Here is a 22,548-nt window from a genome sequence, read left to right on the forward strand (position 1 = left end):
AATTATAACAATTTAAATACGAAACATATAAAAAAATCCTCGGGTATGTCGTATATCTAGAACCATACTGTCACCACTAGTTGCCTGTACACATAATGAAGTAATAATAATAAAACATCCAGTGGTTACAAACATAAATATTACAAAAATATGCACTTAACAATGATTTAGGTTATCCAGAAGCATATAGATATAAATATACAATTAAAAAGCAAACCAAATTACCAATAATATGGAATCACTTCAAAAAGTAAACAAAGTTCAGGCATTACAAACACAGAAAGGTGAAAAAAACGCAAATAGATCAGTAAGATGAAGCTTCAAAGACCAATTCCCTCGCGGATGAAGGATGATAAACATTGCAGTAGCACACATTGTCCCACATATGTATCGAAACACAAGGTTAGATCGTAACACACACACACACACACACACACACACGACTTTTAGGATGTTTCCACCATCATGTTTGGAACCTTTATACTTATTTTAAATCTAAATTTACATTGATTAACAAAGAGAACTGTAATATATAAACAACAGCACCGATAGTAGCTAAACACAACACACTTAATAGAATATTCTCCATCACTTTCACAAACCCATATAAAGACCTTAAACTCTGCCGGCCACCGCAGCCCAGCACGAGTTGCCAGACGTGTCCTTCACAGACAGAAGGGGTTGCCATTGCGCAACCAATATGTAATTATTGTAAAAGACGCATCTAAAAAAATCAAACATGTACGTTAAACCAGGCTAGCAATCTCATAGTGTAAGTGAAAACAGGCCGGAAGACAACATGGTAACATAATATTAGCTATTCCTAAACCTTAAATACATACAATGTAAGAAATCGCACTAGCCAACTTAACACTCATATTCCACAAAACATAAGTTCACCGAGATACAATGACACACGAATATATGCATGAATGATAGATAAATACTATACAAGACACAAAATTCAAAACATATTTATCAAAGTACCCTTTCAATACTAACCCCAATGAAGCAGAAAATTCCATTACACCCCAAGCATTGTATATGAAAGTAAGCACATATCACAATTGAACTAGAAAAAATAAATATAAAAAAAAGCTAGCGAAACACACAGACAAATATTCATCATAGCACCATTGGGTGGAAAGAAGATAGTACCATCAATTTCATCTCTACAGCCACATGCATTAAGAAAAAAAAATATATATATATATATACTTTTATTAACCTCACAGGAATCTTTTAGTGTATAATCGTTGTGAAGCAAAATTAGGAGGATAAAATTACAATGTATTTAAAAAATAAATCTAATTACAACTATTAAAAAGTATGTGCGCTAACTCACAATTGTAAAACCATTAATGAAAAACCTACAAAACCTCTCTCTTCATATCTCTCTCTCTCTTTCTCTCTCTCTTTATCTCTCTTATTCGCTCTATATACTGGTTGCGAAATTCCACGATTGATACAATTAACTTAGAGATAACCCCCACACCGATGCATTGTAACGTCAACTACATTCCGCTTTTGAGAGGGAAACTAGAGCAACTCGAGAACACTCGCAGGCTCACAGCAACGTCCGCCACATTTACACACAGAACTAACCACTCGTACCCACCGGATGGGATACGAACCCCGAGCAAAAGGCAAATACCTCCGCTTAAACACAATAACAAGTGATCTAAATATAGAACGATAGTGCTAACGCGAGCAAACACATTGGTTGAAAACTTTTTAGAGTAATGGAAACAATACGCTCTTCAATTCTGTGTGTGTCAACTCTGGAAAATCATTACGTAGCGGCGGCAATATTTTACAACATCTTTTATAAAGAACCCTAAAGGAAAAATATCTCAAAGTATACGATGAAAACAAAAAAACGTAGTATTTGTCGGTCGATGGTAGTGAAATAATGTGATATAAAACATTAAAATAATGTTAAATAAATATATTAATTTTTACTATAAAATGAATCCACGTATAACCATAAGTTTTTGATAATAAATCAACAAATCAACATAGATTTAAATTAATTAAAAAGTTGTAATAATAAATTCTTAAATAAATTTATTTCCTTTAACAAATTAACATATAGGTTTCAATTAATTAAAAAAATAGTTTAATGCGAAATTCACCGACGTTTCGGTCGACATTGCAGTCGCCATCATCAGGAAGCAATTATCTACAAAGTAGTTGTAATAATAAATTCTTAAAATAAATTTATTTCCTTTAACAAATTAACATATAGGTTTCAATTAATTAAAAAAAATAGTTTAATAATAAATTTTAAAATCTATTCATTTTTTTATTATAAAAGGACTCTGCTTTTAACCATTAGTTTTTGATAATTTTCAAAAAATAAACATAAATTTACAAATAAACATAAATTTAATTATTAAAAATATTAATTCATAACAATATTATTAAAAAAAAATTTGCGGTACTTGCTTTTCGATATTTAAACATGGCGGGTTATTTTCGCAATTTAAATATGGCTGTTGGAAATTTAAATTTCGCGGTTTAGGCATAGCTAGTATGGCAGGGGTTTCTTTTAGGCATACTTGGGGTGTGTGTGTGTTTTAAGCTTACATCATGGCGGCATAGGCATAGCTAGTATGGCGGGGGTTTTAGGCATACTACATTGCGCCTTTATTATGCTTATAATATGATGTGGGGATTATAATTGCGCAGTTTATGAGTGACGCTCCAGCGGACAACATCTCGCTCTCTCTGCGCGGGATTTTTGAGGTTATGTTTGTTTTAGTCATAGCTAATATGGCGGTGTTTTTTTAAGCATACTGAAACATGGCGGTTTGTTTTCGAACGTTAACTGTTTAGGTATAGCTAGTATGGCGGTAATTTAATAAACATGACGGTATTTTTTTTTTAAATTTACATATAGCGGTATTATATTTCTTTTCGAAATTTAAATATGGCGATTAAGCATACTCGTAGTGGGGGGTTGGAGTGGTTTAGTCATAGCTTATATGGCGGTGGTTGATTTAAGCATATTTTTTTAAGGACATGGTGGTTGTGGAGTGGTGGTGGTCTATAAGCATAGCGATATTTTATTTTTCGAAATTTAAACATGGCGGCGATTGTGGAGTGATGGGGTCTATAGGCATAGCTAGTAAGGCGGGGTCTTTAAGCATGTGCTTGCTCCTTTCCAGTACGCAGCGATGGCCTGACCTTGTTTCTCTGTGGTAAACACTTTCACTGTCACCCAGCAGGTAAACACATTCCTGGTCGCCGGCGCACAAGCGAGGTTTCTGGCGGTTATGGAGTGGTGGGGTCTATAGGCATAGCTAGTATTTTTTAAAATTTAAAGACATGGCGGGTGCGTTTCGAATTTTAAGCATAGATTCTTTTAGGCATAGCTTCTTTAAAGCATATGTTCGTTATTTAATTCCCCATACTTCATATGGTCCCGTGGTCTAGTGGTCAAGGCGCACGCCTCCTGACCACGATGTTGGTGCGTCCCCGGAATCGAATCCACCCACCGCCCAGGTTTTTTTGTATACAATTCCCGACTTCGGAGCGACGGTGGCGCGCTCCGGTAACTAAAGACTGAACTAAGATGGCGGCCTCCAGCAGACGGTGGCGCGCCCTGGTAGCCAATGTCAACAACAATGGCGGCCCCCACGTGACAAGATGGCGGCCCCCAGGCTGGTACTGGCCCTGTGTTTACATTTCTATGTTTACATTGAGCCAGTAACAGCCTGCTCTCCCTACTTGCGGTAGCAGCTGTAGGATATGTGCTTCTCGCTCAGTATTTTTTTCATAAATTCGTTTGGGGGGGGGGGGGATGTAATATCCCCGCTATCTTACCCTGCGTTCACCACTGGTTCCGTATTCACTTTTTTTTGTTGTTTCCGTGGGTCTTAGTGTCTCTCGACGACACCGCTACTAATTGTTTCAGTGCGTTAAGCCCTTGCCGTTTTGATGAATACCTAGAAGTAAATAAGCACAAACACCAGCTATGTTCAGCCAACTCTGTCGGAAGAAAAAAAAAACTTCTTTCACAGAGGCTGAGATGTGGTAATGGATAGAGACCGGGAAAAATCGCGGGTTCATTGACCTCTAGGAGAGACTCCACAGTACTTAACAAACTGTAGGAAATGACACCTGTTCATTGGCTGCTGATTCGTGAGACGTCTCAACCAATTTGTCCATGATTCGGCACTTTCTTGGTTTAGGATTTTCCATTGGCGCGAAGTTCCCCAGATAAAATGTGGGCCAATCACAGAAGCTGTACGAAGGTATACTTTTTTGGATGTCAGTCTGTCGCAAAATGAACTCGCGAATTTTTCAGGTCTCTAGTGATGGATTATACGGATTATATAACCTGTGTCACATGTCGTATATTTTTTTGCCTTCACGAAATACAAAAAAAAAATAAAGAAACTTATATATAATTTTTGCTGGTTAGTGTATGTTAATATCATCTATGTTCCTGTGCCCCTCGCCCAGATAAAACTGATTCTGGAAATTCGCGAATTCATTTCGCTACAGGCTAAAATTCAAAACTTACAAACTTAAAGCTTCTTCCACTTTTTGCACACAATTTGTTAAGAACACTCGTGTCCAGTGAGAAATCCTCAGCTAGCGAATGTAAAGAATCACAAGCTTACCAGTTGAGACGTATCACTAGAGACCGGAAAAATACTGCCTGGGATTTTATATATATTTTTTTTTTGGTTGAGGGTTTTTAACTGGCCCAGAGTCGTCCACATGAACAGTGAGTGAATATCAAAAGCAGCTGAAATGTATATGTGTTTGAACTTTAGTATTTCGCGAAATGAATCCCCGAATTTTTTCGGTCTACTAATTAGTAGGACCAGTAATTTCTCTCAAAAATATTTCGAGACAAACTGTGTGTTAAAACACTGTATCATCGCCTGTGTTTTTTTTTTCAGGTGTATGCCCACTGTTGGCACATTCATCACAGCAATTCTGTGTGGAAGCAAACGCGTTCTTAATGGCCTGGCAAAATATGAAAATGGCTTCTCGTACAAATGGCCGTCAATAATAAATTAATGACGCTGAATTACTGTATTGCAGTCCAGTAAGCGAACAGATTATTTCGCGAAAAATCACTGCCTATTACTTATTAGTAGAGACCGGAAAAAATCGCGGGTTCATTGACCTCTAGGATAGACTCCACAGTACTTAACAAACTCGAGGAAATGACACCTGTTCATTGGCTGCTGATTCGTGAGACGTCTCAACCAATTTGTCCAGATTCGGCACTTTCTTGGTTTAGGTTTTTCCATTGGCCCGAAGTTCCCCAGATAAAATGTGGGCCAATCGCAGAAGCTGTACGAAGGTATACTTTTTTGGAAGTCAGTCTATCGTGAAATTAACTCGCGAATTTTTCAGGTCTCTACTTATTAGTATCTCAACTAATAAAATAAAATTATTTTTACACAAAATTTTTGGCAGGGTTAGTACGTAAGTGTCAGAAAAAATTGGTTTCCCCTACCCTTATTTTGGGCTTCGTAGTCTATTTCACGACTTGCTGTGTTTTAAATCGCAGTAAATGTAGAAAGTTTTCAACGAAGCTTTCTTTTTCAAATAAACAAAGAGTTCTTAATTTAGATAACTTTATCTTCGTAGAAACTACGCCGAGATTTATTTTCAGAGTTCTATTTTGCGTTTTAAACAAGGTAAACACACACACACACATATGTAACAAGCTTTTGGATGTTTTGTTAAGAGTCCAAAAAGGTTCTACATAGTTCAATTTTTCACTCCAAGTTAACTTAGAATTGTTAATTAACTAAAGAATATCAGTTGAACATTGAAGATCCCGGGGTAATTTACAACCTGTCTTCTTCGAACATTCATGGGTAGAGATCCGGAAATGTTTGAATTCAGTTGGCTTCAGGCTAAAATTCAAAGCATTGTTTATGATCTACAAACTTTGACTTTCCTCTTGGGTTATTTCTTTGCGAGAATCTTTTTAATCTCTTAAAGTGGCACCACCTGATTCGTTTACTTCTCTCCTAGCCGGGCCTCGTTGGCTCGCGGTCGCATAGGGGCATGTTCACATAACTGCGATCCAGTTGAGAACATAGGTAGAGACCTGTAAAATTCGTGATTTCAAATCCCTAAAGGATAGACTCCATGATCCTCTATGCACTCGTGCAAATTACATCTGCTGATTGGTTACTGACTCGTAACACCTGTTGACTGGAATGATCGTGATTCGCTAATTCTTCTGTTAAAGATTTTTCATTGGACAAGAGTCCTTCAGATAAACTGTGGCCCAATCACTGAAGCAAAATAATGTCAAAAGTATTTGGACTCTATCCTATCGCGAAATTAATCCGCGAATTTTACAGGTCTCTAAACATAGGGAGGGCATATTAAACGTTGCATTCTAGCCTGCGACCAAATTAATCCGCGAAATTTCCGCAACTCTATTCTTGGGAAGGGGAGGGGGGAATATCAGTGCCGTAAGGAGGAAGTTTTTACTTTGAAGATTCTCGTGCAAACATTTTCGTGGCTTGCCTGAGACACCCTCGCCCCCTCCTATACTTTCCCAATCTATATTCATACGCTGTATTCTCCACGTGGGACAGGGTGTAAAGGTCAGCTTAGGGAAGAAAAATGATCTAACCCCTTAACATCCTCACCAACCCGGCCCACGACAGGAACAACGTTAAGGATGCTATTTTGTAAATCTTTGGCCAAAGAAAAAAAAATGTGTGCGTGGAGTAGGCGCACGAGAGAAGTGAAACATATTGCTTGTTAGATATAGGTAGACATTGAACAAGAGATAATAATTGACAATAGTAAGGATGCGGGTATGTTCTAAAATGAAAAAAAGAAATAAAAATAGGTGTTGACTGTGTCATGGACACATTATTTGATGATATTTTCCAGGGTTTAAAAACATGTTTGAACGAAACATCAACGAAAATATAAAATTACACGCCTTTTTTCGCAATAAATACTCAGTATTCTCGATAAACATATTTCATATATGCAAGAAAAAATAATAACCATAGCCATGTGTAGTTCAAAGTTGCAATAATTTTCTTGTGTAAAAACCTATTTCTCGGCAACGGGTTTCCACCTCAAATATTTTGTAAAAGTAAAAAAAAAATATTTTTTTTTTCTGTGTTTCCTATCACCTGTACGGTAACGAACCACGAAAGACACATCGGGATACTAAGTCCTTTCGATAAACTGTTAGTAGTTAGATAAAGGAGATTCTGGCACAGGGTCCAGGGTGAGATGCAGTGTCGGTAAATTTCATGAAGTGGTAACATTTTTTTTTGTTACCGTCGCTGCTGTTATTCGTCGACCGCAGTGTAGCCGCGTGTCTCCTGTGGCATTTCCCGACCGCCGTCGCCCGCAGAGACCTGGCCTCACCTTTGCCGCCATTCGCCGCCGCGGAAGCCGCACCGGTGGTATTTAAATGCCGCCCGGCGCCGGACTTTTTAAGCTCCCCCCTAGCCGAAATGTGCTGCAGTGCTTAGCCGCCTCGCCTGAGACGAAGTCCTTCTCCTTAGACCGCGCCTCAGAAAGTCTCTTCTCGGCGAATCAAATTATCTTTCGTCGGTGCAGTACATAAAATCAAAGACGTGTCTTCATCTGCTAGTTGCGACCCATCGGTTTTGACGTTACCTGTGAAATAAATTGCGTCGTCTGCATGTAAAAGAGAGAAAAAAACAACTCCGGGTGCTGCCGAAGTTTTACTTATCTCGGGCAGTGAGTTTTGAATCGAGAAGCTCCGACGAGTTCAAGATGTAATTCGAGTGCGTGTTATGCAATTCGGTTGTGTGCCTTGTGGTGAATAAAAACGGCTCTTGCAACTGCGCGCGGGTACCGATCAACTTCGAAAATTTTTACGGAAAAAACAGTCACCCATTTGTGACTATTCTAGATGTTACTTCGCGCCATCGGAATCTTTGTCACGCCGTAGAGACTTCACAATCTGCAGCTGATAGCATTTATTGATTTTGGGACGAGGGATGTCTTTTGCGATCTCTCGGCAACGAGAGGGAAATTTACTTCTGATCGTTCGTGAGTTCAGGCTAGTACGGTGGAAAAGTCGTTGCTGCAAGCGAAATGGACACGACGTCCACAGTTGTACGGCAGGTTTTTTACTAATATTGCATTTTGATTTTGTCGAGCTTCCGATTCCCAAATAAGTAGGCCAGTTGTCTCAAAGCGGGGAGGTATTTCCACAGTTTGACGGCGAATCTTGCTTGGCAACGATGAAATTAAAGTTTGGGATCATGTAGGTGAAGAACTGTTTATGGCAGAGGTATTTGTAAGTGACTGTACTTTGATCCACTGGTCTTTTTCTTCTTCTATGTGCATGGCCGGTAATACCTGTTGTTTAAGCCACTGAGCGAACGTTGCTGTGGTAAAGGTGCGAATCTTCTGCCGTGGTGTGTTAACCAAAGTGTTGTCCTGGAAGACTTTGTGCTCCGTTGAAGTGGTATAGCCGTGTTGGAACAGCAGACACTGGAGCTTCTATGGTGGGAGGGTGAGACAGGTGTGCCAACTGTGTATGGTCAGCGTGCGCTTCCCTTAGTACACTGATTGAAATTACATTATCAGCGGACTTTTCAATTTGCCTCGAATAAATGAACAGTTCTTCGTAATTTAAAACAGACGGATCTTCGTATGAACTACGCTGTATTTATACTTCCGAGCTCTGACATTAGTTATGAATCGTGTAAACACACACGTGGAATGAAAAAAAGTGTTCTTACAACAGTCGTAAAGGTTTTTTGAAGTTTTGTTGATAAACCAAGATACACTCCTGTGTTTTCACGCCCAAAATTTAAATTAAACTTAGTGCCCACAAATTCGCGAGGACAACGGTAACTTTACGAAAGATACCTGGGTAACGTTCTTCGTAAATTTATGGTGGAAATTTTAGAACTGTGGAGTCGGTGATAGGTGGAGGGGAACCAAGTCGTCGTCGTGAGAGACCCGGTGAGGGATCAGACGTCCGAAAGCTTTTCAGCAGAGTTGCAATGGTTTGACGTGCTGGACTTAACGGCACAAGTGTTGAACCCAAACAACGCGAGCTCCCTTGAGGAATAGGGAAAGGGATACGTCGTTGGAGGTGTTGGAGAAGGAGCTACAGTGAGAGGTTGAGGGAAACCAAGTCGTTGTCTTGAGAGACCCGGTGGGATATCAGACGTCCGAGAACTCTTCAGAAGAGTTGCGATGGTTTGACATGCTGGACTTGAGTGCAATAAGTGTTGAACCCAAACAACGCGAGCTCCCTTGAGGAATAGGGAAAGGGATACGTCGTTGGAGGTGTTGGAGGAGGAGCTACAGTGAGAGGTGGAGGGAAACAAAGTCGTTTGTCTTGAGAGACCTGGTGGGGGATCAGACGTCCGAGAACTCTGCAGCAGAGTTGCGATGGTTTGACGTGCTGGACTTGAGTGCTCCCTTGAGGAATAGGGAAAGGAATACGTCGTTGGAGGTGTTGGAGGAGTAGCTGCAGTGAGAGGCTGAGGTCGGACGAGCCATGCGGTCGCCGGCGACCTGCCCGGGGCTGATGCGCGCCTTCTGCCCCTGGTCCCCGCAGGAGTACAAGCGGCGCTCCCGCGACATGGAGACCGAGACGGAGGACGACTTGCTGCTGTTCCCCGGGTCTCTGGGCGCGTCCAGCGGCAGCCTTTCCAGCTCGGTGTCGCTGTCCGACAAGAGCGTGTCGACCGACAACAACGTGGAGGAGTTCCTGGGCGACGCGCCGTTCGCAGGTCAGTCGAGTCGGCGCACCTTCTCAACCCCTTCACGCTCCTTCGGCCGGGTTCATCAACTACACGCAACAAACCTTTTAACAAGATATGTCCAATGACTAGGGACACCTGTATTTCGCGATTTCATTACATGTCAAGGTATTTCACAAAACACTGTAGCTTTTTCTTAGAGTCATGGCAAATTGTGAGGGTGCAGCAGTACGGTGACCAGATTCTCATTGGCTCCGTCAAGAGCGGGACGACACCTCTCACCGACCTCAACCAATAACCACAGGAGAAAAGCTACAGTATTTTGTGAAATACCTTGACACGAAATGTATTCGCGAAATACAGGTGTCCCTACCAATGACTAGAGACTGGAAAAATTCGCGGTTTCATTGACCATCTAGGATGGACTCCAAAATCCTCTACGTACTCTGGAAAATGCCACCTGCTCATTGGCTACTGACTTGTAAGACCTGTTGTCTGGGTTGCATGTGAGGGTTTTCCGTTGGTTCTGAGTCTTTCTAGCCAACTGTGGTCCAATAGCAGAAGCAGGAATAAGGTAAACATGTTTGGCTTCCAGCCAATCGCGAAATGAAACCGCGAATTTTTCCGGTCTCTACCAATGACCAACTTGGTCTGCAGGTTCATCCCGATTAATTAAGTTGCAAATACACACACACATATGACTTGTGGTCTGAAACAGTGGTTCCCAACCTTTTTTCAGCTGGCGACCCACCTTTCCTTATCGGAATACCTCCACGGTCCATCGGTCCATGATGGAGTAAAAAATCTTATTTGTATCGTATCCCTTCCTTTTGTATATATAATTTACCATCAAATATTGCAATAATATAAATTTATATATATATGTTTTTTGAAGATACAGATTGATTATTGATAAACAATTTGTGTTCTGATTTGAAAATGGTTGACAAAATATAAGCACTTTGTAGCAAAACTGTTATTTATCTAACAATGTATATTTGGACACAATTCGATATGTTTCGATTTTTCTCATAATTTCTGGTGGTTTATTCGATGGTTTCTTATAGTTTTAGGATCGAGTCGCGACCCGCCTGTAACCCTTCCTCGACCTACTAGTGGGTCGCGACCCACCGGTTGGGAACCGCTGGTCTAAAGTGTTTTCCAAAGCGGCATACGTCTTTGAAGTTGGGTCTATTTAAAACAAAATACTGAGCGTCTGATTTATGTTTTTGATTGAAAAAAAACGTTCTACTACAACCACTGAGTATTTTGTGGCTGTAGCAAAATTATTTAATTGCGGTATTTGCGACAAAATTAACGGGTTTTTTAATTCCATCTTAAATACTTTCAATTTGGTTTAAGAAAATTTTTGTTCAACCCCAACTTCAAAGACGTGTTACAAATGTGAGAACTACTTTAGGCCGTAATTCTTATATATATTTTTAACTTATTTTGGCGGGGTGAACCCACACACGACGTTTACAGGTCAAATTCAGCCCTGCGCTGTATAATGCCTATTTAACATACTTGTTTTAAAACCACAAAACACGCAAAAACGCAAAGCAAGCATCGTCCAACTTTCAACTTCTTGCGATGCGGCTTGCGTTCGTGCCTTCTATGTCTGAAAAGTACCGTTCGGAAACACTTCTGAAGACGTTGATGTTTTGTCCACAAAAAATCCACGCAGTTATGTTTCTTATATACCTACATGGCGTTTTAACTAGTTAAACGTACGCTCAGTGAATGTAACATTGAAAAATCAAATCATTGACATTTTCATCAGTTTTAATGTTAAACATTAACTATCAAAAGCAACCCTTGCTGTATTTTTTTTTTTTTGTAAATGGAACAGAAATATTCATGTTAACTTACAGATATTTGTAAATTCGTACATTTACACGAAAACAACAATATAACTACAAAATAGTGTTAGCAGTAATACTGGGTACGAATTCTTGCCCGGGCATTTATGATATGTGCTGTCCCAGAACGTCCAATAGTTAAAGTTGTTTGTAAACCGTTCCCTAAATAACATCCCGGTGTAAACCACGCACATTAATAAGCATAATAATACAAACAAGTCCAGTTATTGAATATCCTATTATCGTTTCCATGGTTTAAAAACGTTATTATGGAATGAAACAAAAATTAAAATAAAAAATTATGCGCCAGTTTTCGTAATAAATACTCACTATTATCTTAAAAACATATTTAATGTATACAAAAATTACGATATCATTGTGTTGTACAAAGTTAAAATATATTTCTTGTAGTTCTTTAAATGATACATGCAATGGGGAATTTTGATTTAATGCAGTTTTTTTTTGGACATACGCCATTGCAAGTTTCGTGCAATGGCGTACGTCCAAAAAAAAAAAAAACTGCATTAAATAATTTCTTGTAGTGTTACAAACTATTTCTTGGCAACTGGTTTCCAAAGGGAATCTTTTGTCAGAGAACGGACTTTTTCTTTCTTTCTGTTTATTCGTGTCGCCAATCACGGGCTCGCCATCTTGACCTCGAACCGTGGCTGTAGCGGAAACGCACGTGCGCATTTTCACTTTCAACCTGTTAAGTTTCCGTCGTGTTAATGCGCGAGAATTTTTTTTTTTATTTTTTTTTTTTTTTTTGCAATTCCGTTGCATACTAAAATTTAGTCCTCGACGAGCAAAAATAAGTATTTGGAATGATTCCTCGCGCCTCGGGCTGCTGTCGGATCGCGAGAGCGGCTAAGCGGCGGCCATTGTCAGCACGTCGCGGTGGTTGAGGAGGAGGGGGGGGGGAAGCTTTGACCGCGCTTCGGGGTGGGAGTGTTGGTATCCGTGGCTTGTTCCCGGCGACGTGCGGCCCCGCCCTGCAGCTCTTTGTGCGCCGTTCGATGACACAGCGTGCGGTTAGGGAGGTTTCTTTTTTTTTGTCCCGGCCTCTCCCCCGTGCCTCACTTGCAAGTGATGCGTAGAGACCTGCAAAATTCGCGGTTTCGATGGCCTTCAGGATAGACTGCACATACCCCTGTACACTCGGGCAAATAACGCAAGCTCATTGGCTGTTGACTTGTAAGTCGTCTCAGCTGGTTCGTCCGTGATTCGATCCTTCTTCGGTTGAGGGTTTATAACTGGTTGAGATTCGTCCAGATGAACAGTAAGCCAATAGAAAAATTATCCAAGAGGTATATGTGTTTGAATTCTAGCCTATCACCGAATGAATCCGCGAATTTTGCAGGTCGCTAGTGATGCGTCTTTCAAACTTCAAATAGGGTTGCGGCCACCGAGAAGTATTTCGGCAAGCTTGCGCACCAGATAAAATATTTCATTTTTAGTATTTCGGGAGGGAGAAGTGTTGTATATAAATATACCCCTTCATCTATTCCTTTTCCCCCTCCCTTTTTTTTTTCGTGTGTACGTTCCTGAAACAATCCCTGAATACAACAACAAATATACAGTACGTCCATAAAGGAACGTCCCAGTTATAAAATTTTAAATAGTATCATACGTGTGCGTTGTAGTGTGTTGATTCAAGGTCACAATTACAGTAATTAAACAGTATAGTATAACCGCATGCGCGGGTACTGCTTTGTTGTTTCTCGCTTGCAGCGCGAAAGAATGGCTCTTTCCCCAATTAGTAAAGGGCGAACCTGTAAGCTTTATTTGGCAACAGGATGCAGTTCCTCCCCATTGGTAAATAAATAAATTTTCTCGATCATTAATAAACAGGACATCTATTATTTTTGCGGTTCGTTAAGGTAGCAAAGTGAACATAAAGCAAGTGAACTTTTTTTTTGCGTTGATGATTGGACTACAGCGCTCTCGACTCGCCCTTCACAACCCTGATACATAAATACATTAGAGATAGCGCCGCGTTCGAAATGTTATAGATAGGGACACCTGTATTTCGCGAATACATTTCGTGTCAAGGTATTTCACAAAATACTGTAGCTTTTCTCCTGTGGTTATTGGCTGAGGTCGGTGAGAGGTGTCGTCCCGCTCTTGACGGGGCCAATGAGAATGTGGTCACCGTACTGCTGCACCCTCGCAATTTGCCATGACTATTAGAAAAAGCTGCAGTGTTTTGTGAAATACCTTGACATGAAATGAAATCGCGAAATACAGGTGTCCCTAGTTATAGAGAACCAACAAAATGTTCATTATCTTTGCCGCCATGTTTGTTCCAAAACAATTATCCTGGCTAATTTTTTTTTTAAATGGTAATTATTTCTTGTTATGACTTTTCAATGTTAAAAAGTGTATTCCAGGATAGTTTCACTATCAAAGTTTCGTTTGGCATACCAAAAAGCGTTGTACATCCCCTAGTGTTCACGAAAGTGAATACACACGGGGGCATGTACGTGTTGCCACACGCGGGTCCACCATATTGACGACTTCAGTTCGTGGCTACAGCGAAAACTCACATGCGCATTGTACTTTCAACCTGTTAAATTTCCGTTGTGTGATGTTATTGTCTGTCCTTTGCATAGTAAAATTCTGCCAATTAGGTGAAGTAGCTACTCAATCAAGTGTAACCCGCCAAATGATGTTACTTTGATACTAACCAATTAGCACACTAAAAAGTCTTGATTATACATCTGAAAGTTGATTCTAGCCTGGAGTAAAAGGAATTCGCACAATAATCATCACTGTAAAAAATTTGTGTAATTTTTATAGACCTGAAAAAATTTGCGCATTAATTTGGCGATAGGCTAGATTTTAAATACACAAACCTTTAAGTTTCTTTTGATATTGGCTCACTGTTCATCTTGGCGACTTTGAACCAATATTTTAAACCCTCAACCAAAGAAGTATTAAATCCCAGGCAAACCAGTTGAGGCGACTCACAAGTCAGCAGCCAATGAACTGGGGTTATTTACCGATCCGAGTATACAGAGGACTTTGTAGTCTATCCTGAAGGGCATTGAAACCGTGAATATCTCCGGTCCATTTGGATTTTACACAAAATAAATGTGGTGGCAAGGTCCCTTACAGTGTAAATGTAGCTACCTAATTTCACACATAAAGTAGTATATGTGTTTTTACTATTGTGCTAAATTAAAGGTACTATAGTTTAGTAAATATTGCATAGCTGTTGGTGTATTTTTATGTTACATTGTGATATATAAAGTTACATAAGTTATGCATGCATATTTACCACAACTGTCAACTAATTTTACTGTATATTTGAGTACATTACAATAAAAATGTACATATTAATTCGTGCTACTTCCATATATATATATATAAACTTCATCTTTAATGAACAATATGTACTTCAGAACGTTCTTTTTTAATGTTTTGAATTGAATTGTTTAAGTAAACACGTCTAACAATTTGAGTGACTTAACTAAGTATATAGCCCACTGTGTTAAGATCGTTGGTCCAGCGTCTTAACTTCTTGTCCATCGTGTACATTAAAAAAATCGTTGTGTAGTGAGAATACTATTTTAATAACCTAATGTGATTTCAATGGTATCTGGTCAGTATAAATTGCAAAACACGTGTTTTTTTTTGCAGTTCTTCGGTTGTAATATTACTCTTGATAAATATTTTGCATTTTTACAATGACGTATGTGTGTACATACAAGTACAGTGTACTGACAAAAATAAGATACTGAGTAATCTAACACTTGATGAATGTGTAATTCCATGTAGGCTATACATACAGCCACATGTGTAATTTAATATGTTGATTATAGTTATAGCAAATGTACATTCGTGTATATTACCTAGGCCTGTAGCTCTTTTTGGTTTTTAAGTAACATTTGAATAAAATTTCACCGGCTGTTCTTTAATTTTCAAAATGACACTACAAAATTTAAGAGTTACGAAACCTTTGTATGAGTTACCTCACATTTTTTTGTACTACTAGTGAACTAAGGAACCGTTTTATGATCACCAAATATTTGGCTGGATGACTGCCACAAAACTTTTTTTTTTTTTTTTTCAGATTTGTTGCGTCGGCAATATGAGTATTATAAAAGGGAAAAAAGTAATGCTCCGTTCGTAATAAAAAACTCAAATTATGTCTGAGAAAGTTCATGTGTAAAATTTATATTATTACTTAAATAATAGAGTTTATTGTATTTCAGAAATAGAATTCCTGGTATGTTAAAAATATACTATATAAGGTGTTATTAAATATCTTCTGTGGTTGTTACTTTTACTTTCGCAGAAAATTTATTAAATACATCCCCTCTTCCAAGGCTCCAACACTATGCCTGAATCATTTTCATAAATTATACTAAATTTACCGACTTTCCAACGAGCAAAGCATCTAAAATAAAGGAACAATTCTTTGTAGTTTCAGAAGAGAAAACGAATATTTGTGAAAACTTTGCCTCATCCCAGTTTCCATGTTATATGTTCCTTTATAAACGCCGGAAAAGGACGGTGGGGGGCAATGAAAATAATGCAAAAAGGAAGAGTTTTTTTGCGAAAGACTTTACGAGTTTTCAAATATATAATCCATGCTCTTAAATTAGTCTTGTGAGTTTTTTTTATTCAAATTAAGCTCAGTTATGTTGGATAAAGGTTAAGTGGGTTTATTAAAAAAAATTAAAGTGAATATTCCATAATTTCATTTAAATTTTCATAAATTTAAGAATATCCGTGGATAGTTTGTAATAGTTGTTCTTCGCAAATTTAAGTTGTAACATTTTTTAACAGTTGCACGTGAGTATCAACCACAAAACAAAAAGAAGCTTCGTTCGTATGCCTGTAGCGCTGCGAACAGAGCTGCGTCAGTAAACGGCTGGGTGGGACCAGAATTAAGGAGGTTGCTGCAATAAGGGCCCATGCTCCAAAACAATGTCCTCAGATATCCAAGGTGCAAAGTTTTCTCGGTGATCAATACACTCATGTTTAGCTCTTTTTTTTCCCCACTAAATACAGAATAGTTCTTCGTTCACTCAACATACTTTCACTCACTTTAAATAAACTATTAATACTCAAACACTTAAAAATAGTAGGCAATCTATTCATCTGAAAACAATTTACAATCTCTCCTGTGAATTATTAATTTGTGTGTAGCGTTCACTTATTTTATTATGACTTTTGATGTAAACTAGTAGCTTGGCTTCTGGGTTTTTGCCGCGTCCTTGGCGAATAATTTACTGACGTTTCGGTCAACATTGCAGTCGCCATCATCAGGGAGCAGTTACCTACTGAGTTTCTTACACGTTATCCTGCCTTTATATACTCTCGCCTGAGGGGAAGGTGCTTCCTGATTGGCTGAAGCTGTGTTAACAACCCGTGTAGTAATCAATCTGTAGAGACCGGAAAAATATGCGGATTCATTTCACGCAGCCTGAAATTCAAATAGTTATACCTCAGTGCTGCCTCTGTTATTGAGTCGCAACTCACCTGGACGACTCTGGGCCAGTGAGAAACACTCAACCGAAGCTGTATCGAATCGCAGGCCACTACGTTGGGACACCTCCACACAGTGGCGTAGCCAGGATTTCTGTATGGGGGGTGTTTAGAAGCATGCCCCCCCCCCTCCCCCCGTATTAAAGCGGTGGGTCCGGTGGTCCTTCCCCGGGAAAATTAGGATTTTAAGGTGTCAAATAGTGCTATTTTAGCAGTTTTTGTTTCTTAAATTTAAATATTGTAATCGTAAAAATGTTATTAATTTTAATATGAAATTTGTTTCAGTGATAAATAAGAAATTAATTAATGATTTGGTGCTAAGGGGGGGGGGGGGGGGTTGAACCCCTAACCCCCCCCCCCTGGCTACGCCCCTGCCTCCACAATACAGCAGCAAATGAGAGGGTTACATTTGACCGAGTGTACGTAGAACTATAAAGTTCATTCTTGAGGTCATTAAACCCGCGAATTCTTCCGGTCCCTATCAATCTGGCAACAATGTCTGTCATTTACTCTGCACTGCAGTGTGAGAGTGAACCAGACTGTAACGAAGCCTTTCCCCCATCACGTCGCTGCTAAGAGACAGACGCACTTGACGCGACAGCCTCGTGTAACACGATCTCCGCCACCGTGTCCCACAGGGAACTCGGTGGCTTCCCCGGAGCTACCAACCTCGCGAGGGTGTACTGTTTCGCTCGTCCTGCACCGCCGATCTGCCGAGAGTGCTCGGGTTTCAGCTCCTCTCCTGTCGGCCGTTACCGCCCTTGAAGATGGCTTGCGACGAGGCGTGTCGAAACGTCGGTCAACACACCGTCTTTTCCAGCGGGCATGATTGCGAACACGCGTTCTGCGGGACAAGACTCGGTAAACAACGAAGGTCGCGGAGATTTCCTCAGGAAGAAGTTCCTTGATTATGAACACGACTGTTTTTTCCCCTTAAACTCTGACTAGAGGCTGGAAAAATTCGCGCTTTGGATGAACTCTAGGATAGACTCCACCAGCCCCTACACACTCGGGCAAATGACACCTGCTCATTGGCTACTGACTCGTGACACCTTTCAACTGGGACGCTTGCGATTCGATACTTTTTTGGTTGAAGGTTTTTCATTGGCTCAAAGTGCTTCAGTTAAACTGTGAGTCAATCAGAGAAGCAATTTAAAGGTACAGTTGTTTGGATTCTATCATATCGTGAAATTAATCTGCGAATTTTTCCGGTCCCTAACTATTGATGACGTTTTGACGGTATGTACAGTCATCTTTGAGTATGAACACACATTTCGAACGGTATTTATCGCACGGTGCTACGTGATCAGTTGATGGTGTGAAACGAGTAAGAGGTTAGTGATGCATTAAATAAGATTATATTTAATTGGCACGATTTTCGTGTTACCATAGCTGGGTGTTAAGGAGCCAAAACTATTTACCTACCAGTGAAGTTTAAGGTAAACAATATTGGGCGTTTGGAAATGTTATCGTAGTATTTTTATATATGTTTTCAAGTTTGCTATGGCAATACACAGGTATTTCAACATTGACGACACAACTTTAGTTTTGTCCATTTCCAACTTAAATAATTATCAAACAAATTACCGATAGTCTTTAATTCCTCAAATAATATCTAAAGGTGTGTTAAGGAGCCTAAATTATTTACAGTGAAGTTTAACGGTAAACAATATTGGGCGTTTGGAACTGTTATCGAATCGTAGTATTTTTATCTATGTTTTCGTGTTTGCTATGGCAATACACAGGTATCTCAACATTGACGACACAATTTTAGTTTAGTTCTTTTCCAAATTAAATATTTATCAAACAAATTACCGATAGTATTAAATGCCTCAAATAATATTAACACCTAAAAACATATTTTATTTATCAGTGAAACAATTTTTTTTTATATTTTACTAACAAAATGGTTTATTTAAGGCACGCATTAACTAATTAATATTCTACGCTTGCTTACCTTTGACATTACTGATTTATATCGATGTTTACGAGTTTCACGGATCACGACGAAACACACGCCGCGTGCAGGTTCGTGATCACCGAATGCGGTACATGTTTCTGTGGAGCGTGTAGTATACCGCATGTCTGCGCGAGTGTTCTTATCAGCCCTCAGACGCCGAGACGTAGCTAGTGGCCCTGTCCACGGAAGCTTATGTAAATGCTAATACTATGCTCCTTACGGAAACAGAAGAAACTAGAAACTACGTCTGATATAATAACCTTTTTCTGTTAAGAGGTGAAACAAAATTTGTTTTTAAGAAACTACTGAGCTGTTGTATTTACAGAAACTTTACGACACATCACATCACATTAAATATGCACATACACATTTCCTAAGCTGATTAATATTCTTAGTTGCATTTTTTTATATTTTATCATTTAAAAGAATAAACGTAGAAGTAAACAAATATTCTAAAAAGTAATACGAAATATATTCATTAATTCTTTGTGTATTATTTTATGTTTCAAGCTCATTGGAAAATTACTCTTAGGCGTACATCTATCCAAGCATAGGTAGGTACGTTATTTGTACAGTCATTCACTGTCGCCGAAGCTTTTTTAATAATGAAATCACCAGAACGGTTGGCACCATTGCTCTGTTGAAACTTGTAGAGCACGAAATGCTCTTTCTCCCTCGCTGTCCGTTGCTGTCTCGGGTACCACAGGAAGGTCTGGCAACAAAGCGGGGGGACAGTTGGCGCAACAAAGCGCAAGAAGTGGGTGCTGCCAGACTTTGTCCCGCCCGAGTGACGTCAAGGTCAGACCCATCAACGATACTGCCATTAACGATGCGCAGTAATGACTTTTCGTCTCCATGGTCCCGTCTCGTTTCATCCTGCGGACTGTTGAAGTTCCAGCTAAGCCTTATCTTGATCGATGGTACCTCTTAAGAGGCCCGCCTACCTGTGTTTCCCTGTGGCTTCATAACAACTAGTGCATACATCATGCACAGTGGTGTTTTCTAATGGAGAACTCCTAAATAGCCCCGCCTACCGGGGCACACACAAAGAATCCACGCGATTTGAAAACTGCTCGAGATATTATCATAGTGTGGTCTGTTTACGAAAATCAGTTATGAATAGGGACCTGAAAAATTCGCGGGTTCAATTACCTCTAACATGAACACCATAGTTCTACGTACACTCATTCAAATGTCACCCACTCGTTAGCTGCTGTCTTGTGAGACGTTCCAACGTAGCAGTCTGTGATTTGATGCTGCTTTAGTTGAGTTTTTCTCATTGGCCCAGAGTCATCCAGGTGAGTTGTGAGCCAATAGCAGAGGCAGCACTGAGGTATAACTATTTGAATTCTAGCCTATCGCGAAATGAATCCGCGATTTTTTCCGGTCTCTAGTTATGAATATGCCTAGAGCGGATGAGTATCTATGTTTCCGTATTTCGTTTTTAACTGTCTTTTTCAAGAGAGTGAATATGGTTTCACGGAAATTTTTGAAACTTTAGTTTAGCAGCTTTTGGGGGGAAAAAACGTATGGAAAAACGTCTATTTTTACTGATTTATGACTAGAGGCTTCGTACAAGCGGTGAAATCAAATTGAATACTACGCATTTTCATGCTAGGACTGAAATATTAATTGACCTTAAAAGTTCTTACAACCAGTCAATAAACACTTATTAGATTAATAAGTTATTTATAATACTATAGTTAATATACTAATCAATTTAATGCCTCGACAAAACATACACAATTATGGAATAAAATAATTTACAAAATCGCCCCCTTAGATAAACGTCATTTCAGCTTCAAAAGGTGTTTTTATGAAATGTGAAGTATCTATAACAGTTTTCTTTTGGTATGGAAGTAGTGGTACCGAATCTTTAAAGCACCGCTGGTGCTTCTAGCGCGGTATCGTCTCTAAGCACAACTCTGCGAACTGATGCACAGTCTTCCCATCGTGAAGAAGCCACGAGGTTTGAGGCGTATCGCAAGTTCCTTGAGTGCTTTTAATGATCTGTAACGAGCGTTTCATGCTTGAAAAAAAAATGTTTTGTCTGCACTTTTTTTTTATATATATATTTTAATCCATTTTCATTACTGTGAAAATACGATTCCAAAACGAAGCACGGAGACAACGTATTTTAAAATTCTTCACGTAAAACCGACGGCACTCTGTAACGTTGAGCAGCTAGCTACTGTTACGTGAGGAATGTGTGTGGACTCACGGTGGTTTGGCGGGAGGGGGGCGGAGCCAGTGAAGGATTCATAGGAGAGGGGGCGCAGGGGGCGCCCCCCCCCCCCCCTTGAGCAGGGCAGCCCAGCACCAAGCATGGTTCTTGGCAAGGGGAGGGCGCGCACCCGGCCGCCGATGTTATACAATACACATTCATACACTTACCTTTAACGACTTCATGTCTTGGAAACAGTTTGAATAAAGTTCTATTAAGCTTTGCATGTGACTAGAATCTTTAGTTTTTCTGTAGTGATTTTGACATTTGTACACTGCACAATTGGCCGTTTTAACTACATATAGCACACAATTATGCACCAACAACAGCAAATACTTTCGGGCGAGATGTAAATGAAACGGATAGAGCTTGGAAAAAGATCTCTGGCTGCATCCAAGCAACCGAGGTGACGTAACAAGGGAGTGTGTGGAAGAGGTAGACCTGCGGCCCCTCCCCCCCCCCGTATCCGCCACTGGGCGGAGCGCGGGCGATAAGCGTACCAGAGGCCAGTCCAGTCAGTCAGCTGGCGTGGAGTCCCTCCGAGCTGGGCCGATGACGTCACCGTAGCGCGCGGCCTTGAAGGCCAGGCAGCGCGGCCTGGCCGGCGGCTCTTCAGTCGGTGGTCGGCGGCCAAGCGAGCCGCAAGAGCGAGTGCGCGTGCGCTAGCGGCTGTGGCGTGGACCTTATTGGCGCTCCTCTCCGTGTGTGCGGGGGAAGGGGTGGGCGCGTCTTCTCTCGAAGGCGAAGGAGCCGCTGTGAGTATCCGCTACGCGCGCGCGCGCTTCGTCCTCAGATTACTCTCACTGTCCGGTGCACTCCTTGTTCCAGTAGGCCGTTATGCCAGAAACACGGCATAGAGCGCAAAATTTTCAGACTCACCTTTTTTTAAATACAATAAAAAAAATTTCATGTATCTGAAAAAAAATATTGTAAGTTTGGTCTCTAAGGAGACGTCATTGAGACTCATCTTGGTTTCAATAATTTTTGTTGACAATTTGTTTACATAATTTAATTTTAAAATAATTTCATGCGATTCCTTGTTATTGATAGTTTCTCCTGTGAAGTAATAATTGATTTTAAGCTTTTTATTATTATTTTTTCAATCAGAATGGCTACAACTGTAATAATACTATCAGTATACACTATTTTATGATCTTGGAAAATCTAGAAATAGTGAAAATAAAAAAAATATATATAATATAACTTATTATGATTACCGATGTTATAAAAATAAGTATTTTTAACGTTAACAAGCCGATTTTTATTAGTCTGGCTGCAGTGTTCGCCATTAACTCTGCA

At 39.9% G+C, this 22,548-nt stretch overlaps 1 protein-coding gene across 1 annotated transcript in view; it reads left to right on the forward strand.

Annotated features, from left to right (window-relative positions):
* The window catches only part of LOC134539392 (ankyrin repeat and sterile alpha motif domain-containing protein 1B), a 372,811-nt gene that overhangs the window by 229,605 nt on the left and 120,658 nt on the right, over positions 1–22,548 (forward strand). Inside the window, exon 10 of the mRNA XM_063381388.1 lies at positions 9,563–9,737. Within this exon, the coding sequence (XP_063237458.1) occupies positions 9,563–9,737 (175 nt within the window). The remainder of the gene's footprint in view (positions 1–9,562; positions 9,738–22,548) is intronic.

Source organism: Bacillus rossius, chromosome 15 (genome assembly GCF_032445375.1).
Source record: "Bacillus rossius redtenbacheri isolate Brsri chromosome 15, Brsri_v3, whole genome shotgun sequence".
Classification (NCBI taxonomy): domain Eukaryota; kingdom Metazoa; phylum Arthropoda; class Insecta; order Phasmatodea; family Bacillidae; genus Bacillus; species Bacillus rossius.